Here is a 17,409-nt window from a genome sequence, read left to right on the forward strand (position 1 = left end):
CACCGACGCCACCCTATAAATCAACTTTAAAAATGTATTACCTAACAAGACATAAAAAAACCAACGTTAAAGTTAACTGCAAAGCAATCAAACTAGAAAAAAATTAAACCTGGGCAAATAGTAGTGGCAAATTAATTACACAACAATTACATAAAGATAAAATAGTAAATACAATATATACCCAAATAGCAGAGCAAACATTAAATAATAATATTTTAAAAAATATAACGAGAACAAAGAGATAACGAAAAATAACAATTAAAATCGAAAATGTGTTACCTAACTAGACACATAGAAAAACCAACGTTAAAAGTTAACTACAAAGCAATCAAACTAGAAAAAAATTCAACCTAGGCTAATAGTAGTGGCAAATTAATTATACAACAATTACATAAAGATAAAATAGTAAATACAATATATACCCAAATAGCAGAGCAAACATTAAATAATAAAAATTTAAAAAGTATAACGAGAACGAAGAAATAACGAAAAACAACAATTAAAATCGAAAATATTGTACCACATACGAATGAAAAAAAAAAATCATACAAGAAAAGATAAAAAAGGAAAAACAATATTACATTTTTTCAGTTTTGAAGTTTCTGAAATTATATTTCAATCATTAGGCAACGATGGAATTGTGAAGAAGAAAAACTTTTTAAAATCTTGGAAAATTAGAATTTTACTCGCAATCAGAGATTATCATGATCATTGCTGTATTTTTATTTTTATTTTCATATATTAACGGTATTTATGGAGACGTGTGAATAATAAAAACAAAGTCCCTTTTCTAAGTAAATAAAAATAAAAACATCCGTGAAAACCATGCACGAAGGGTCATGGAGATGAGTTCATATTGTTAATATTATTCGAATTTATACAGTCCAGTCGGAAAGTAAAAAACAACTTATATATTCACTTTCGATTTAAACCCAGCTGCTGGTGTTGCAAAAATTGAAAAAATATGCGCATAATAATTTTCTATTTAAACAAAGGCCCTGTCAGTCGGCTGGATGATCTGTGATTATGTTAATTCAACCCCCACCAGGTACCGATAATCAATGAATTTGAACAATTCTTAAACCTTTTTATTATAATAATAATAAAATAAATAAATAAAATAAAAACCACTTGTTACAGACGTGAAATGGATTTCAGCGGGGGAAGAAAATACACCATCTGCCGGCTTTTGAAGTCGATTGATCGTCTCGGTTTTTAAACAAGGCAATGAAGATGGCGAAGAGGCGATAAGCATCTTGCTAAGGGTCAAACAGCGAGAACAGGCGGGCCAGAGACGATCGTTAACGATCAACCTGGTGATAACAGTCCATCCACTCGTAGACCCGGCGTACGGTTGTATTAAGAAGAAATTTTTTTTAACGTACAGTTTATTCATTCAGAACGGTCCCAAAGATTTTGTCCATTCGAGGGAATTGATGAAATTCCTTTGCAGACTTGCAAAATATGACACAAAATTGTTTATTTCTTTTTTCTTCGAACTTAAATCGTACGGACAGATTTGCCACCCCAAATAAAATTTTTGCTTTAAAAAAAATCGACCATAATTTATCTGCTTTTTGGAAAACCTTCCTGACGCAGGGAAACAAGAGATAGGGGCTAGAAGTAGAGAAACATGCGGAAACTCGGTGAAATTGTTAAGCCCTGAACGCGCGGTTAGGCGAAACAGGACTTCTATGTCAAATTGATTATAAAGCCTTCTACAATATCTAGCTTTCTAAAAAAAGGTAGAAGGTGTTAGGAGGAGGCATGATATACAGACACCCACTTCAATCGGAAACGTCTAAAAGTTAAGACGTTCCATTCTGGATGATGAAATTCGAAAATTTAGCTAATGCTGTTGCTTATGAAGCAACGATATGTCATTAGTAAATAAAGGTGGAAAAGGGCTAGGACGAGTCATAACATGCAGGCATCCACTGAAATCGTCTGTCACACAGCGATGCCGGGCGGTGGAGGATGATATGAGACAAATGATATGAAATCTCTTCCAAATTTTGGTCTACTATTAACTTCCGTTGTAAAAGTCTAAAAATTCAAATTAAAGAAATTTTTCAATCAGATAAGAACGTTTTTCCCAGGGATGCTAGTTGTTTTTAGAAGTCAAATCGATAGAGAAGCCTTATACAAAGTGTAGCTTGATAAAGAAAGGTAGAAAAAGACTAGGTCGAGGAATAATATGCGGACATCCACTAAAATAGTCTGTCACAGAGCGATGAGTCATTTGCAAATGTTGGTTATTTGTTAACCTTTCTTGTGCTCCATCAAATTCAGAAGAATGAAATTTCAGAACTTCCTCTTCAATTAGGTAAGGACATTTTCCTCAGGAGAGCAAAACTGTATATTGAAATTTAAAACAAAAGTAGTGAGACAGGGGTTGCGACTTTTCCCTCTCATCGTTTTTCAAGGATCATTTCACCCTTGTCTCCAGTCCCTTTTTCCCGCATTCCTCTCCTCCCTTTTACCTCGGCGTCGCATACTTTTCACGTCGTCCTCCGTTTTATTTTACATATTGTTGAGTTGGAAAAAAATACTTTCTCGATTCGGCCCTCGTCTGACTTTCCAGCCAGCCAGCCGGTCAAAAAACAATGTCCGGGAGAGAAATAACACGGGCCCCGATGAGATCCGTTTTGGGATTTGAGCTGGGGGTTATCAGATTCGAAAACCCGGTGCCTCATCCTCTCCTCTACACCTTTCACACAATGATTAATGACGAATCCAATTTCAACTTTCAAAGCTTGTCTAGTCCCGAAGATAAACCGGTCCTCCGTATCCCACCGGTCCCGCTCACGTCATCCGGGCCGGCTTCATTTTTATTCCTTTACGAGTTTCGACTCGGCTCTCACTTCTCCTTGGCCCGGAGCCGTGGAAATCGCCCTCCCTTTTGCAAATATTTACAATAATCCGATTAAAAAGGGGAAAAGGCGAAGAAGAGTAAACAGTCGGGGCTCTTTACTCATAGGAATTTATGCATGAAGTTGCTCAAACTCAAAGAAAGAAGAAAAACCTAACATAAAACGACACACGTACAAACAAGACAAAAATTCCATAAATCCACAAAGAAAAACCATGAGTATATATGTTTTTAAAAACTATCCTCTCCACCATCTCCACCATCCATCCCTAACCATCTCCTTCCCGACTCCATAAAAAATAGGACGATTATGATCTATATATACAGGGTGAATTGCTACTCGTGCTACAAACTTCTCCAGTAGATTCTTCACCCTAAAATGAACAAAAAAGTTCATATTGTCCATGGTCCGATTCTCAACCATTTCAGAGTAATTTCGCTTTTTATCGATTTTGAAAGATATCACGTCCTGGCGTCGGAAAATCGTGATATCTTTTAATCTAAACATTTCTCTGAAAATCTAATAGCACCGTTGAAATTCCCGTTAATTTTTCAATAAGAAGATGACGGTGGCAAAATGTTTGGGCTAATTTTTTGTGTTTTATTTCAGCCAGAACTACAAAAAGAGTGGAAAATTGTGTAAATCGGAAAGTGTATAAAGTAATCCAGAGTTTCTAATTTTAGTCTCAGAAGGCAGCAAATTTGAGGAAAACTACCTGATTTAATAACGCTTCCAACGCACTCGTCATTTTCTTATTTAGTGGTTGTGAGACCAAGATGTTGATGACAAAAAGAGAAAAAATGGTGGTTCAAGGATTGCTAATGTTTGAGAGTGACTTGCTACTCGTGCTACAAACTTCACCAGTAGATTCTTGACCCTAAAATGAACAAAAAAGTTCATATTGACCATGGTCCGATTCTCAACCATTTCAGAGTAATTTCGCTTTTTATCGATTTTGAAAGATATCACGTCCTGGCGTCGGAAAATCGTGATATCTTTTAATCTAAACATTTCTCTTAAAATCTATAAGCACCGTTGAAATCCCCGTTAATTTTTCAATAAGAAGATGAAGGTGGCAAAACGTTTGGGTCTTTCTTCCTTGACCTTCTAGCTGTTTGTAAACTTCTTAAGCATTACATACTAAATGGGCATTAAATTAAATTAAAAAATTTCAATGGAATTATGATTTTGATTCTCTCTAAAAATTAACGGGGATTTCAACGGTGCTTATAGATTTTAAGAGAAATGTTTAGATTAAAAGATATCACGATTTTCCGACGCCAGGACGTGATATCTTTCAAAATCGATAAAAAGCGAAATTACTCTGAAATGGTTGAGAATCGGACCATGGACAATATGAACTTTTTTGTTCATTTTAGGGTGAAGAATCTACTGGAGAAGTTTGTAGCACGAGTAGCAATTCACCCTGTATATATATATATATATCTAAACCCATTTTTAATACAGGTCTGCTTGTCTTGTCATCTACACAATGGTAGAAAATATTTTCCGTATTTTCAGAAACATTCCAGGTACAGGGAAGAAAGAAAGGGACTGGAAGGGAGAACATGCAGACATACACCGAAAAATTGGAAGAGGATAGGCAATCTGCTAAGACCGAACAATCTCCCGATCGCCCAACTATCTACACTCCTATTTAATATTTTTTACACCTTTGTCAATGTTTATAAGGTCAATAGTTAAATAAAAGGCGTGCATTTACGCAGAACTTACTTTAAAATAATGTAGAAAATATTTTGCGCCTTTCAGAAAACAGTCTGATCACAGGAACGCAAGAAAGGAGTTGGAAGGGAGAACATGCAATCATACACCGAAAAATTGGAAGAGGAGAGGCATACCAGATCTGCTAAGACCGAAAAATCTCCCGATCAACCAACTAGCCACACTCCTATTTAACATTTTTTCTATGTTTGTCAACGTTTACAAAGTCAATAGTTAAATAAAAGGTTTGAAATTACGCAGAACTTATATTTAAATATTTTTTGCCCTTTTAGAAAAAGTCTCTTACAAAGATCTCTTTACAGGAAAACAAGAAAGGGGCTTGGAGGAGGCAGTACATGCACACACATTAAAATTTAAAATTGCGGATCAGATTATCCGGTATGACCCAACAACTAATCACACAATTATCCATAATGATTCACCTATTTAATTTTTTTTTTACGAGGGTTCGCAACTTGTAAGCATGTCGGGTTGGAATGCAGGGCCGCTGGATTCGAACCCGGGACCTTTACCTTACAGTGATGAGCGCCGTGTCAAACACTAAACCGTTGCGGCCACCAATGCCCCTTTAATAATATTTTTATTGCTGTTTTTTGTCAATGTTTACAAGGTTAATCGTTTAAAAAATTGTAAAATTTTTGTTTTAAAACAAGGTAGAAAATAGTCCGCACCTTTAGATAAAGTGTGAATGCAGAAGAAAACAAGAACTGGCTGGGAGGAGAAAAATATGCTGACACCCAATGAAAATTTGCAAAGGCGGACAACAATGATAGGCAGAATAGGGTGGTAAGGTAGGACTCAACACCAATTTTGAATTTTTATAAGATCGATAATGACGGCAGTGATGGTTGAAAATATTCTGTGCCTTCTGGCAACTTCAACAAAAAAAAAAAAAAGAGGTAGGAGGAGAGAAAACATGTGGACACCCAATGATATCGGGAAAATGCCTCACACAAGAATAACCGGCAAGGATGATCCGGAAGGATTCAAAAAGTTCTTGATCAGCCAATTTTTTTGTTCAAAATTGAAAATATTCTGTGCGTTTTGGAAAATTCTTCAACTGAAAAGAAAAAAGAGGCTGGGAAGGGAGACTACATTCGGACAACTGGTTTCTGGGCAATCCAATCTTCCTTTCCACAGGGAAGGAAGAAAATGATCTGGGAAGAAGAAAACATGCGGACACCCACTGATTATTGCAATGGTTTAGTTGCATTACCAACAAATCTCCAGGTAGAAAGTTCAGGGTGCATTTCTTTCTTGTTCCATATTTGGTTGTGAAAGTGTCGATTGTCGTAACAGCAGTAAAAAAACCAACAATAAATGAAACAATTAGTAAAGCCGTCATTTAGCCGGGCCCCTGGAGTTAAAAGCTCGATCCGCGTTACAAATCAATCAGAGGGGGCCAAAAAAGGACCTCCGGCAACGAAAGAAAAGCGGCCGGTAGTTGATTGACGTTTATAAGACTATAGGCGGAAAGGATACGGCCATAGGGTGCGGCGGGGGGCCCAGGCATTGTACTCCTTAGAATAATGACCACCTGCTGGCATATGATTATAAGAGAGACAAATTGCTCTTTATGGCCCTAGTGCGAGCATTTCGGGACGGACGTTTCCTAGTGATTCGACGGGTATCGTCAAATGTCAGGGATAAGCAGGTGGGATAATTTAAACTAGAACGATGTTTATTTAAGCCCTAGATCTACTGTCTATCGCCCAAGGGCACGCGTATTTTCGCTGACTACAAGGCATAAAAACTAAACTGACATTTTGACTCCATACGCGTCTTATATTAACCTAGTGTTTTGTTTTGGAGAATTCTCAGCCAACTCGGGTATATTGTAAAGAATCATACTCCAACATAATGCAGGCCTAGATGGATGATGTGGAGGCTCGCAGGGTCCGTGACTGCATCAGAAAACATAACTATTGATAATATGGAGCTAGGAGGGTCTGCGTAGTTCACTGACTGCATCACAGGAAACACAACTATTGAGGCCCGTAGTTATCTAAAATGACATGTTTTTGGAGAACAGTATTCCTCTAGGTCCGCGATTTTTTGCTGGAGAAGAATCGCCAAATTCTAACCTGAAAAATCGTTTTTAGAACAATAATAGGCAAATTGGGATTTGTTTATCTGATGATTGTAAAGAATCGAAATCAAACATAACTCTGGGACCAACAACAGTTCGTTCAGGGGTCCGCGTGGTTACGCTTTTTCCATGCAAGAAGAGACTCTCAACTTGATCTTTCGAGCTCTCTCGGATTCTAAAATTGTCCTTTTTTTTATTGAAAATAAGCGTGGTCTGAAATAATACAGGCCATCAACAACTCATCCAGGGTCCGCGTGGTTTCGCTGATTCCATGCCGGAAGACCCAAGCGATGACTTGAACTTTCCAATTTTCTCGAATTTTAAATATTTGTTTCGAAAGCATCATGCTGTAAGTCAATGCAGGCCATAAACAACTCGCCGCGGGTCCGTACAGTTTCGCTGGCTGACTGAAGCTCAGAAGAATAATCTAAACTCTGGTCTATAAGAGGCACCTCTTACGCTAAACGTATGCTTTTTTTAGAACAATAATAAGCAAATGGGGTTTTGTTTGCCTCGCTGTTTTTAAAGAATCGAAATCAAACATAATTCGGGACAAGGTTGAAAACAAATCCAACGAACGTCAGGGGTTCGCATTGTTTCGCTGATTACATGGCAGAAGAGCCTCATAATTCCAATACTGACCGTTCTTTCATTATTTTTTTCTAAAGATTAATAATCGTTTTACATATCACAAGCTTGGTTATCGCTATGTTGCAGAAAAATCAAACCTAATTCAGCCTTACATTAGAAAAATATTACAACTCCGATTTTTTTAAACGCCTATTATTGTAAAATTGCCCCTTCTTTTGTCAAAAAATCGAACATCTAACATCATTAACTGTTGGGCCCGCGTAGTTTCGCTCAATGTGAGCTAGAAGAGATCCTAAACTCTGACATTTTTCGAGATCTCTCCTATTGTAAAATTATGCTTTTATTTCAGAAAAGAATAATTAGCCAACGGGTTTCTTTTATCCCAATGCTGTAAGACGAGGACGCCAATTAATCTTTATGTTAACGTCACGATTAAAACTGGCCCGCTTAATCTGGTCCTTTCACACGTCAAGTTGTAACATTGTTTTCCTTTTTGTTTATTAGCGGTAGAACACGCTCGATAATGTGTTAAACAGGGTGAATTTGATACAGACTAAATGTATTTTCTATGCTTTTGTTAAACAGTTAAGGGAATCACTTCTTTTTCCCTCTTCGTCTTCGGTTTTTAATTAGACGATATCGCATCCTTATAGATCTAATTTGGAAAAGGCCATTTTCTGGGATTCCGAGTACGGCGAGAAGGAAGAAAACAAATCTCCGGTTGAGGAAAACTAGTTAACCTTTTCTGAAGGGGGACGACCGGAGGGCGGCCGAGGGAAAAAGGGGGTGAGTTGAAAAAGGGGTTGCAATTTTATCCTCTCTCTCTCTCCCTCTCTCTCCTAGGTAACCGATAGGGCGTGGAATCCAATTGGGAGACATGGCCTGTGAGAGAGGAATGACTGGGTCACAAACGTTGTAATGAACACAAGGTGCATTATATATATATATATATATATATCGAAAATCCCACCCCCGCGCTACATTGTACGTACGCCCAAACCCGTCATTATTGAAAAATCAGTTGTACTCGTGTGCCCGGTGCGATATATCATAACTAGGCCTCATTAATTATTTCTTCCGGAGGGCACGCGACAAGCTCGGTGAAACTCGTCCGGGTTAAAAAGCGGAGTGGAGTGCGCCTCGGGGACGAGTGTCAAACGGCTGAAATATGACGACCTCGACAGGCGTCGGCTTGTCACATTCATGTCAAACGCGGCGACGCCACAACCCCCTACACTTCACCGTCTTTAATCCCGTCTTTATGCTTAACACCGGCCGCAAATCGGAAAACGGTGGAACGTGCCGCCGGTCGGCGAAGACGTGTCCGTCCAACGGTGAAAAACAACGAAAACCGTTCCATGATTTCAAACCACTCAATTTATACTTATAAAAAAGACTACACATCATCATCTACACGATCATTCCTGTACAAACACAAAGATAAATGTAATAAAATACAAAGAAGTTTGACTGACATTAACTGATTTTACACTATGCAACCACCTCTCACAAAACCACCCTTAACCAAATACAATAAAGCACAAGTTGAAGAATGATCCAAGACTTCATCAGAAACCTTAGAAATACACATAAACAGATTAATGGAAAGAAGGAACATTCATTAGAAAAAAAAGAAGAAAACAACAACAGACTAACCAACCGCTCAGATGGTAATATGAAGGACGGTGTCTTATCACACCAGACAAGCGGGTCAATCAAGAGGATCAGACAAAACACTACGATTCTGGACTGGCCAGAATGATTTTACATGATCAACCCAGTGAAACTAAACAGGATGGTCATGGAGGACCAGACCAGAGAGACTAAGTAGACCAGCTGAAAAGACCGACGCGACCAGCTGAGATGACCTAACATGCTTGATACGCAGGATGATCTCAATTGACTAAATCAACACGACAAGGCAGGCTGGCTGCAAATAGCCAAGTCCGTCTTGACTACGCAAGGTTATCTGAAAGACATACCGACATTAGAATATCAAACCTGCGCTAGACTCGGGAGAATGGTAGGAGAAGATCATGCCAGCTAGACATGACTGGATAATAGAAGAAGAAGAACCACCAATAGACTAGGTAGATTGACATTAGAATATCGAACCTGCCGGCTTTCTTTAGTAGGATGTAGTAGAAGATTAAACTAGCTAAAATCATACCAGAAAGATCGGAGACATCTAAACCAGAGACGTGGCGGATAAACCAGCTAGGCCAGGCAGGTTGATAAGAAACAACCAAATCAGCGCGCTAACAGAGGAAGGTATCAGACGACCAAATCAGCTATGCTAAGCAGGTTGATAACAGACGACCAAACCATCACGATAAGGCAAGATGGTAGCGGACAACCAAACCAACTAGACCAAGCAGGTTGGTAAGAAACAAACAAATCAGCGCGCCAACACAGGAAGGTAGCAGACGACCAAATCAGCTACACTAAGCATGTTGATAACAGACAACCAAACCATCACGATAAGGCAAGATAGGCAGGTTGATCTTCAATATTAAAATATGTAACTAAACTAGGCAGGCTGATCAGGGGCGACTAAACCAGGGCGACAAGGAGGATATTAGGAGAAGTTCAACCCAATGAGTCTAGGCACAGTGACCTTTTAATATCCAACCAGCTAGGCATGATGATAAGACACAACCAAGGTAGTATGGTGGCATATGGCCAAACTAGTTAAATCAGGTCAGGACGATCGTACAATTTTAAAACAGCTAGCATAAGAAGGATGTTATCACACGACGAAACCAACTAGACTAGGCATATGGATAAGAAACAACAAAACCAGCGCGACTAGGCACGTTGATAGCAGACTACCATATCAGCTAAACTAGGCAGGTTGATAAGAGACAACCAAACCATCTACATATAGGTCAGGATGTTCGTGCAGTATCAAAATAGCTTGTATAGGCAAGATGATCACAGGCGACTAAACGAGCGCGACGGAAATGACCGTACAAGCTTGATTTAGTCAGATAGTAAACGACCAAACTGGATCTACTCTACGCAGGGTGATCAGTCGACTATACTAGCTTGCCTGCGCAGGAGTATCGTATATGGAAAAAAAATCGAAAAATATCAAACCAGCTATACTAGAGAGAATGGATAGTAGACTAGACTGGATGATAGGAGGCGACCAAACAGCGACAAGGCTGCGAAGACAAGGCAGATCAGGATGATCACAGATGATTGTGTATATAGTCTTGAAGAATTACTGGAATGATGGTATTGGATTCCAATGCTAATGGATGCGACCCGTTTCCGAGGATGTGAACTTGAACAGTACAGTACTGCAGGAGAACAGGTTGTCCCGTATTTTTCCTTGCCGTTTCTTCCATTTCTTTATACTTTTACATTTTGCCCTTCTCTTATCTTTTGTTTTTCAGCTAAGACTCCGAGAGCCGGCATAATTGGAGACACGGGCGCGTATGTCTAATTAAACTTTGCCCGGGACAATCGCAACAACCGGCTCCGCACAATTCTGCTCGTCCTCTCCCTTCTTCATTAAACGCTAAACTAATCCGAGCCGGCTAAACGCTTAACTTTCCTATCCTATTACCCTTGGCACGCAATTAAAATAATTAGCGAGGCGTTTTGAGAAAGCCACGGCTTAATCCTGGCCGGGCCGCGTCTCTTGTCGATCCGAGGGTGAAAAAAACGCTCAAGAAGCAAGTCGTACCACTTTACAGCTTAATTTCAATATCCAGCGTGGAATTATTATTACCCTCCTTTGAAAATATATCCTAATGAACTGACTGAGAAGCAATTAAACGTAGCATTAATTGGGCATCCAACATTGACAAATGGTGCTCGGGAGCGGGCGGGTTTCATATACATATCGTTTATAATTACAATATAAATTGGAGCCGGGGCAGAAGTAACGAAAATACTAATGGCCGCCGACTCCGAAATGGCTTAACTGATATTGATCAAATTGAGGAAGGGAGAGAGAGGCCTTTTTCTCTCTACGTGCCTCTTTTACATGGGGAGAAAACTGTTTCGGGAAAAAAGTCGGGCCGGATCCTCCTCGACAGGGTGGATAAAATTAACTTTCGCTAATTAATTGTTTCTTGGTTTGATGTAATTGCCCCGGGGCACGAACTTCCCAACTCTGCGCCCGACTCTCCGAAAACAAATCTCAGACGGTTGAGACTCAGGGAGAGGGCTAATAAACGTCGCGGTTCTGCCGTTTCGTCTCGCTCTTTAAAAACGGCCAAGGCACGTGATTTACGAGGGGGGCGGAAGAATTGATTAAGCCCGACCGCTAAGAGGACTGGAAACAGGTTGCCGATCATCCTCACAAACGTCCCGACCCTTCACAATTCTCACACAAAAAAACAAAAAAGGACGACAAGAATGAAAGGCAAGGCCGTATTTCATCCAGGCTACTTGCCGTTAAATAATAATTGGTGATTAAACGGGTTCGCGCCTTAGTTCTGAGAACAGGACATGAACCCTTTACCTTAAACGGCTTAAATAAACCACAAACACTAACTTTTCATTTGTTTATTTTCTTTGGGCTAGCATAAACATAAAGAAACCTACAATACTTAGGTTGAATTCCTTCTTGTTTATTTTATTTATCTGCATTTTAGATTGCTAAAAGAAGATAGTAATAGACTATGAAATATTTACTATAACAAGTATTCCGCCAAATGGTACATGTAAATATCAACTGATTCGTTTAGCCGTAAAAAATAACTATTGACGAGAGAAACATGTGGACATCCAGTGAAGTCTGGAAGAAGGGCACAAAACGCCGAGGATAATAGCACACCAAATCCTTAGTCTAACAGCTATCCATCAAATAGCACATGTAAATATCAAATGATTCGTTTAGCCATTGAAAAAACGACTTTTGACGAGAGAAACATGCGGACATCCAGTGAAGTCTAGAAAAATAATCAAAAAGCCGGGAATATTTCGGCCAAGGATGACCACGGACGTACATCTGATAGAATCATCATCCCAGAAGCTTTGATTTACGTTCTCTATCGGTGGACAGGCCAGACCTGACAGACCTATGACAGACTATGTACATAAGTTACACAGGAATCTACTAGCGCAATCTCGCTTTTTTTTTAACTGTTTTTCAAATTCAAAATACGACTTGAAAAATTTGGTTGCATAGCTTTCAGTTGTTTAATGTTATTTACATTTTTATGTAAGGTTTTGGTTGAAAGGAAATAGTGCCACGAGCTGGATTCGAACCCACGACCTTCGGCTAAATACGCCGCTGCTCTACCACTTGAGCTTCAACTTCGCATGAGTTCATGAAGTCACGATAGCTCAATTAGTAGAGTAGCGGCGTATTTAGCCGAAGGTCGTGGGTTCGAATCCCGCTCATGACACCAACTATTTCTTTTCAACCAAGACCTTACATAAAAAGATTAATTAATTGAAAGAAATTTGGTCAATAGACCTCTAAATATACCGGGGTTATTTACATATCTGAATATTTGAAGGGGTGTAGTTAGAAGCTTAGAATCAAAATATTGACTGTGGAATTAATATTTCCTGACAACGGGTTGTCAAGTGGTTGTAAACATCTTCAGCGGATGTCCGCGTGTTGTACCCCGTTCCAGCCCCCTTCTGTCAATCCCAAGTGTCAGTGATCGATCGTCGTGTGAAACTTTACGAGTAGTCATAGTCCCGCTAAGTTCAAAACATTCAAAAATTGCATATACTTGAGGCTAAACCAGGTTTTGATGTGCAATGGACGTTATAAATTTTAGAAGAGCGGGCGGAATCTTTGGAAAATTTAGGTGGGTTTTTTGCCACAACCGGCCACCCACCAATTCGGATGTTCGATCGACGTTTCTGGATCTGCCTGTGTTTCGTAATTTTTTTCGAGAATATTGAACAGATTATGTTGTCATGGATTATCGATATGGTTTGTTCGAATGTTATTTATAAATTTAACAAAAAACGGTGGGAAGTGTGTTGATGATGTGTTTTAGGCGGGCTTTCTGTTTTTACAAAGGGAGAGGAACGTTTTAATGAATGAAAGGGCTGCCAGCGTCAATATCTGCCCCTCGGAGGAGGAGAACGTGTGGTTTCGAGGTACAGAGAGAGAACCGTCGAGCGCTATATCGATAAATTCTCATTCCATTCTGTGTGTTGCTCAGTTGGCTCTCTCACTCACTCTCTCGCTCTCTCCCTCGCTCACTCCCCCCGCCGGTACAGTCGGGAACAGAAGGGAGTTACAATCACCTGCAAAAGCTCTCCCTCCTTCACCCCGACACAACCGACACTCTTTTCTATTTTCGAACACTGGGCATACATCATATCGACGGCGGTTTCGCCCGTGAGGCCGACTGGGTCCGCCCCGCATCGCGCGTCCTCCGCTCTTTTAATGAGATCGTTTATTACAAAGGGAGAGCAATAAAGTGGACTCCCCACGAGCCGAGGTACGCCGGTTAATGGGTTTAATTAAGGGCCAGCCGTCTGGGCAACCGCGGGCTGAGGGCTGAACGGAACATTACCGCCGGACACCGGGCCCTTCCCCCTTATCCTTATCCCTTTCCCTTTCCCTTCCGTCCTCGTACAGTCTCCTTCATAACTACAACGCCTCTCCTCAACAGTCGATATTATAACATTTTACTGGGTGCCCCAGGCCCCTATGCAAACGGTCGTCCCGCGGGAACTCCCTCGACGAGACCGCTGGCCCACTTTCCACAGTCAAACTGCGTAAATAATATCCATAGCCACCCCCTTCCTTCTTCGTAAACACCCCGGTGGACTTCTTTTTTTCTCTCCTCAGAACGCATAAATTGCCCCCCCCCCCCCGAATAACAACCCTTTCGTTCCGCGTGAACTTTTCCTCTGAGCCGTTTCTAACCAAAAAAAATAAAACTTTCTTTTCTTGAGTCTATCACTTACATCACACCTTTCGCCATGTAAAACATTTTTCAGCAAACTATTTACCACAACAATCCTATTTTCTATTACTCAAAACTATTTACCATACTAGAAAAAATCTTGGGACCGCTTGCTTTCGCTTTTTATGATCAGATCAGTCGTAAATATATCAGCAAACCGATTTTACCCAGTATCTATTTCTAATTTCTTCTAATTTACAACCATTTTTGCAGTAAATCATAAAGTCTCACCGCCAGGTTCAGCAACCTGCTGATTGTTTATTGTTGGCCGGACGACAAACTGCTGCTTGTTACCCGGCTTGCCCGGATCGAAGAAACGATATTGACAGGACCGACTAAAGAAAATCGTAGGCATAAAAAAAATCCTGGGTTTGCTTATTTTCGCCTGTTTTACCGTCAGAGCTAATGCTTCATTAGCAATCATAAGATCAGCCTAACAAACTTCAAGACTGCTTAAAGCGTACAGAAGAATAAGATCTTGGGCTTAAACCCTTCATAAAACTGTGATAAAAATATCTTGGGCCCGCACGGTTTCGCGCTTTTTACCTTCAGACCCAATGAATAAGCATGCAATCGACAAATGATAATCAGCCTAATAAACTTCAGGCCCTGTTTAAAAAGTATTGTACACTTTCTTACACAAGAAAAAAAATTATCTTCCGGGGGGTCCGCTTAGTTTCACTTTTTGTGATCAGATCAAGTCATATCACCAGGCAACCAAATTTAAACAACGTGTACGTCTTATTTTTTAGAAACCCTATTTTTACATTAAAATTCGCTATTACAGACACAAATAATATTGGGGTCCTCTTATTGTCGCTTGTTGTATCGTCAGATACGTTTCATAAGCATCAATATGATGTCCAACAACTAGCTAGTAAAGCTGTCATTACCTCAGACTAGTCTCGCTATGGCATTTAATTCGTCTATGTTTATTAGGATGAACAAACGCCAAAAGCCCAAAAGGTAGAACCAATATTCAACCTATGTAGTAAAACTTTCATTAAGTTCACCAGTGCAAAACCGAGCAACTAGTCTGATCGTCCCTGAGATTTCTGGTCCGCATAGTCTCGCTGTGTTTTTCCATTAGCCATTAGTAAACGACCAAAGCCTGATCAACGTTCAACCGCTAGCAGACCAGCTAGTAAAAATGTAAGATATCATTGTCATCAATACTAAAAGGAGCAATCTTGAACGGTTTGATGATCCGCTAAGTTCGCTGAGCGTTTTCAATTGACATCCTATAAAGATGAACAAATGGTCAAGTTCAACCAATAGTCAGATTAGGTGATAAAGCTTTCATCATCAAGGTAACCAGTGCGAAACCGAGCAACCTTGTGAAGTCTTATCATTTCTGTTGATCCTGGTCCGCTGAACGTTTTCAATTGGCATCCATTATAAATCATTAGCAAAGTATGTATTCAGCGGTTTTAAGTTGTCAGGCATAGTCTCGCTCCTCTTTCTCACGTTGACCTTTGAAGATTAAACGAATTGTTAATGGATAATATAGCTCAAGTTATTAAAACAGTTAAGTTATTGAGCCGAAGGTCGTGGGTTCGAATCCTGCTCGTGTCACTAATTTTATCATTTCTACCAAAACCTTACATAAAAAGAGTAATTAAACTAATTGAAAGACGTAATTTGGTCAATAGACTAAATATAATGAACTTAATGGATAAGTTTATTCAAACTACAATTCCATATTTTTGGAAATTCTGTCCGTTTTTCTCACTGTGAAACTCGCTTCCTGATCGATACGGCTTGGCATTTATAATTTAAAGCTCAAAACTCTGAATTATTTAAAAGGGTTGGTCTATTGATTTGTAGGATTTTCGACTAAAGGAGGATTTTTGGTTGAAAACTCGTCGGGGGTTTCAGCGAGATGTTTATTGAAAAGTTCCCCTACTCGGATTTTGACCGTATACATAAATTGTACACGTTCGGGGTCGTGCGAACGGCAGAAATGCTCTGAAAATCAGAAAATCTCATCACCGGGCTCAGCAACCTGCTGATTGTTTATTCCTGGCCGGACGACAAACTGCTGCTTGTTACCCGGCTCGTCCGGAACGGGGAAACGATATTGACGCGGCCGACTTAAAATAACCGCGGCCCTTGGTGGATTTACAAGGCGGAAAATCGAAACCCCGTATGAAAAATGCTCTAGGCGGAGACCAAAATAAAACCACTATGGCCAAAACGCAGTGGAAAACCGTAGAATGAAGGTTTGCGACATGATGAGCCTGCAGTTTGTTGTTTTACGATCATCATGGTCCGTCTAACTTATTAAAATTATTAAGCCAAACAAACCATAAACCCCACATAAATACGACATACCTACTCGAACTCCAACCATGTGAAAGTAAACTTCGATGACCTTATAAAATCTGAAATTAAATGCTAATGACCGACTCAGTGACTGGACAAAAATACAGATATTAATTTCCCCTGAGATGCGGGTTGTTACCATGATAGTTCCCCTCGACTTTAGTGATTTCCCCTTTCCATTGGTCTTCGTATGATTCATGTCAGGTTTTACCAAAATTGCCCATTTCATTAGAGCGATTTTTGCCTCTCCTTTTTTGTTCCCTAAAAGGTCGTTTTTTATTAAAGGCAAAAGCGCAACAAATGCTTTGAAATGTATTTTAAAATATAAAGGATGTTTTGTTTTTAGTTTTAAAAATACAGAGATCGCTACGTCAAAACCTCAATAATCTATTGTGATATCTACAAGCAATAACAGGGGCGTCAGTGGCACCAACGGTTTAGGCATTGACACGCCGCTCATCACTGAAAGGTAAAGGTCCCGGGTTCGAATCCAGCGGCCCTGCATTCGAAATACTTGCAAGTGGGTGTTTTTTAAAACTACCGGCACCCCGAGGGTTGATACAACTTCTGCTGTTGCAAACCCTCCAAAAAAAAAGAAAAAAAAATAGAAGCAATAATAATATCATTGCACAAGGGTTGTAAGTATTTAACTAAACAATAATTAAATTTCATTTTTTAAGAATTTTGAAGCATCCACGAGCTAAAAACCGTTTTGCCATATATTAGCCTACATCACCATATCGGTGTATCGCTGCGTCAAAAACCTACGAATGTACAGAGATATTTAAACGAGAGACAATGGTAGAGTAATGTTTTCTTCTTATTATTATTTTATTATTAAAAAAAAAAAAAAAAAACATTTTAAGCCTTAGCCTACAACATCACCGCATCA

At 39.7% G+C, this 17,409-nt stretch overlaps 1 protein-coding gene across 3 annotated transcripts in view; it reads right to left on the reverse strand.

The window, feature by feature from the left end:
• The window catches only part of LOC106668149 (homeobox protein extradenticle), a 109,445-nt gene extending 108,207 nt beyond the window's left edge, over positions 1–1,238 (reverse strand). Inside the window, exon 1 of one of the 3 annotated variants that reach the window (XM_024230465.1) lies at positions 1,143–1,238. In XM_024230465.1, coding sequence (XP_024086233.1) covers positions 1,143–1,179 — 37 coding nt within the window. In that variant the 5' untranslated portion in view covers positions 1,180–1,238. The remainder of the gene's footprint in view (positions 1–1,142) is intronic. The other 2 variants (XM_024230464.1, XM_024230466.1) reach the window with 2 other exon arrangements.
• Positions 1,239–17,409: the final 16,171 nt, after the last annotated feature.

Source organism: Cimex lectularius, unplaced genomic scaffold, assembly GCF_000648675.2.
Source record: "Cimex lectularius strain Harlan isolate CLEC.00 unplaced genomic scaffold, Clec_2.1 scaffold55, whole genome shotgun sequence".
Lineage (NCBI taxonomy): Eukaryota > Metazoa > Arthropoda > Insecta > Hemiptera > Cimicidae > Cimex > Cimex lectularius.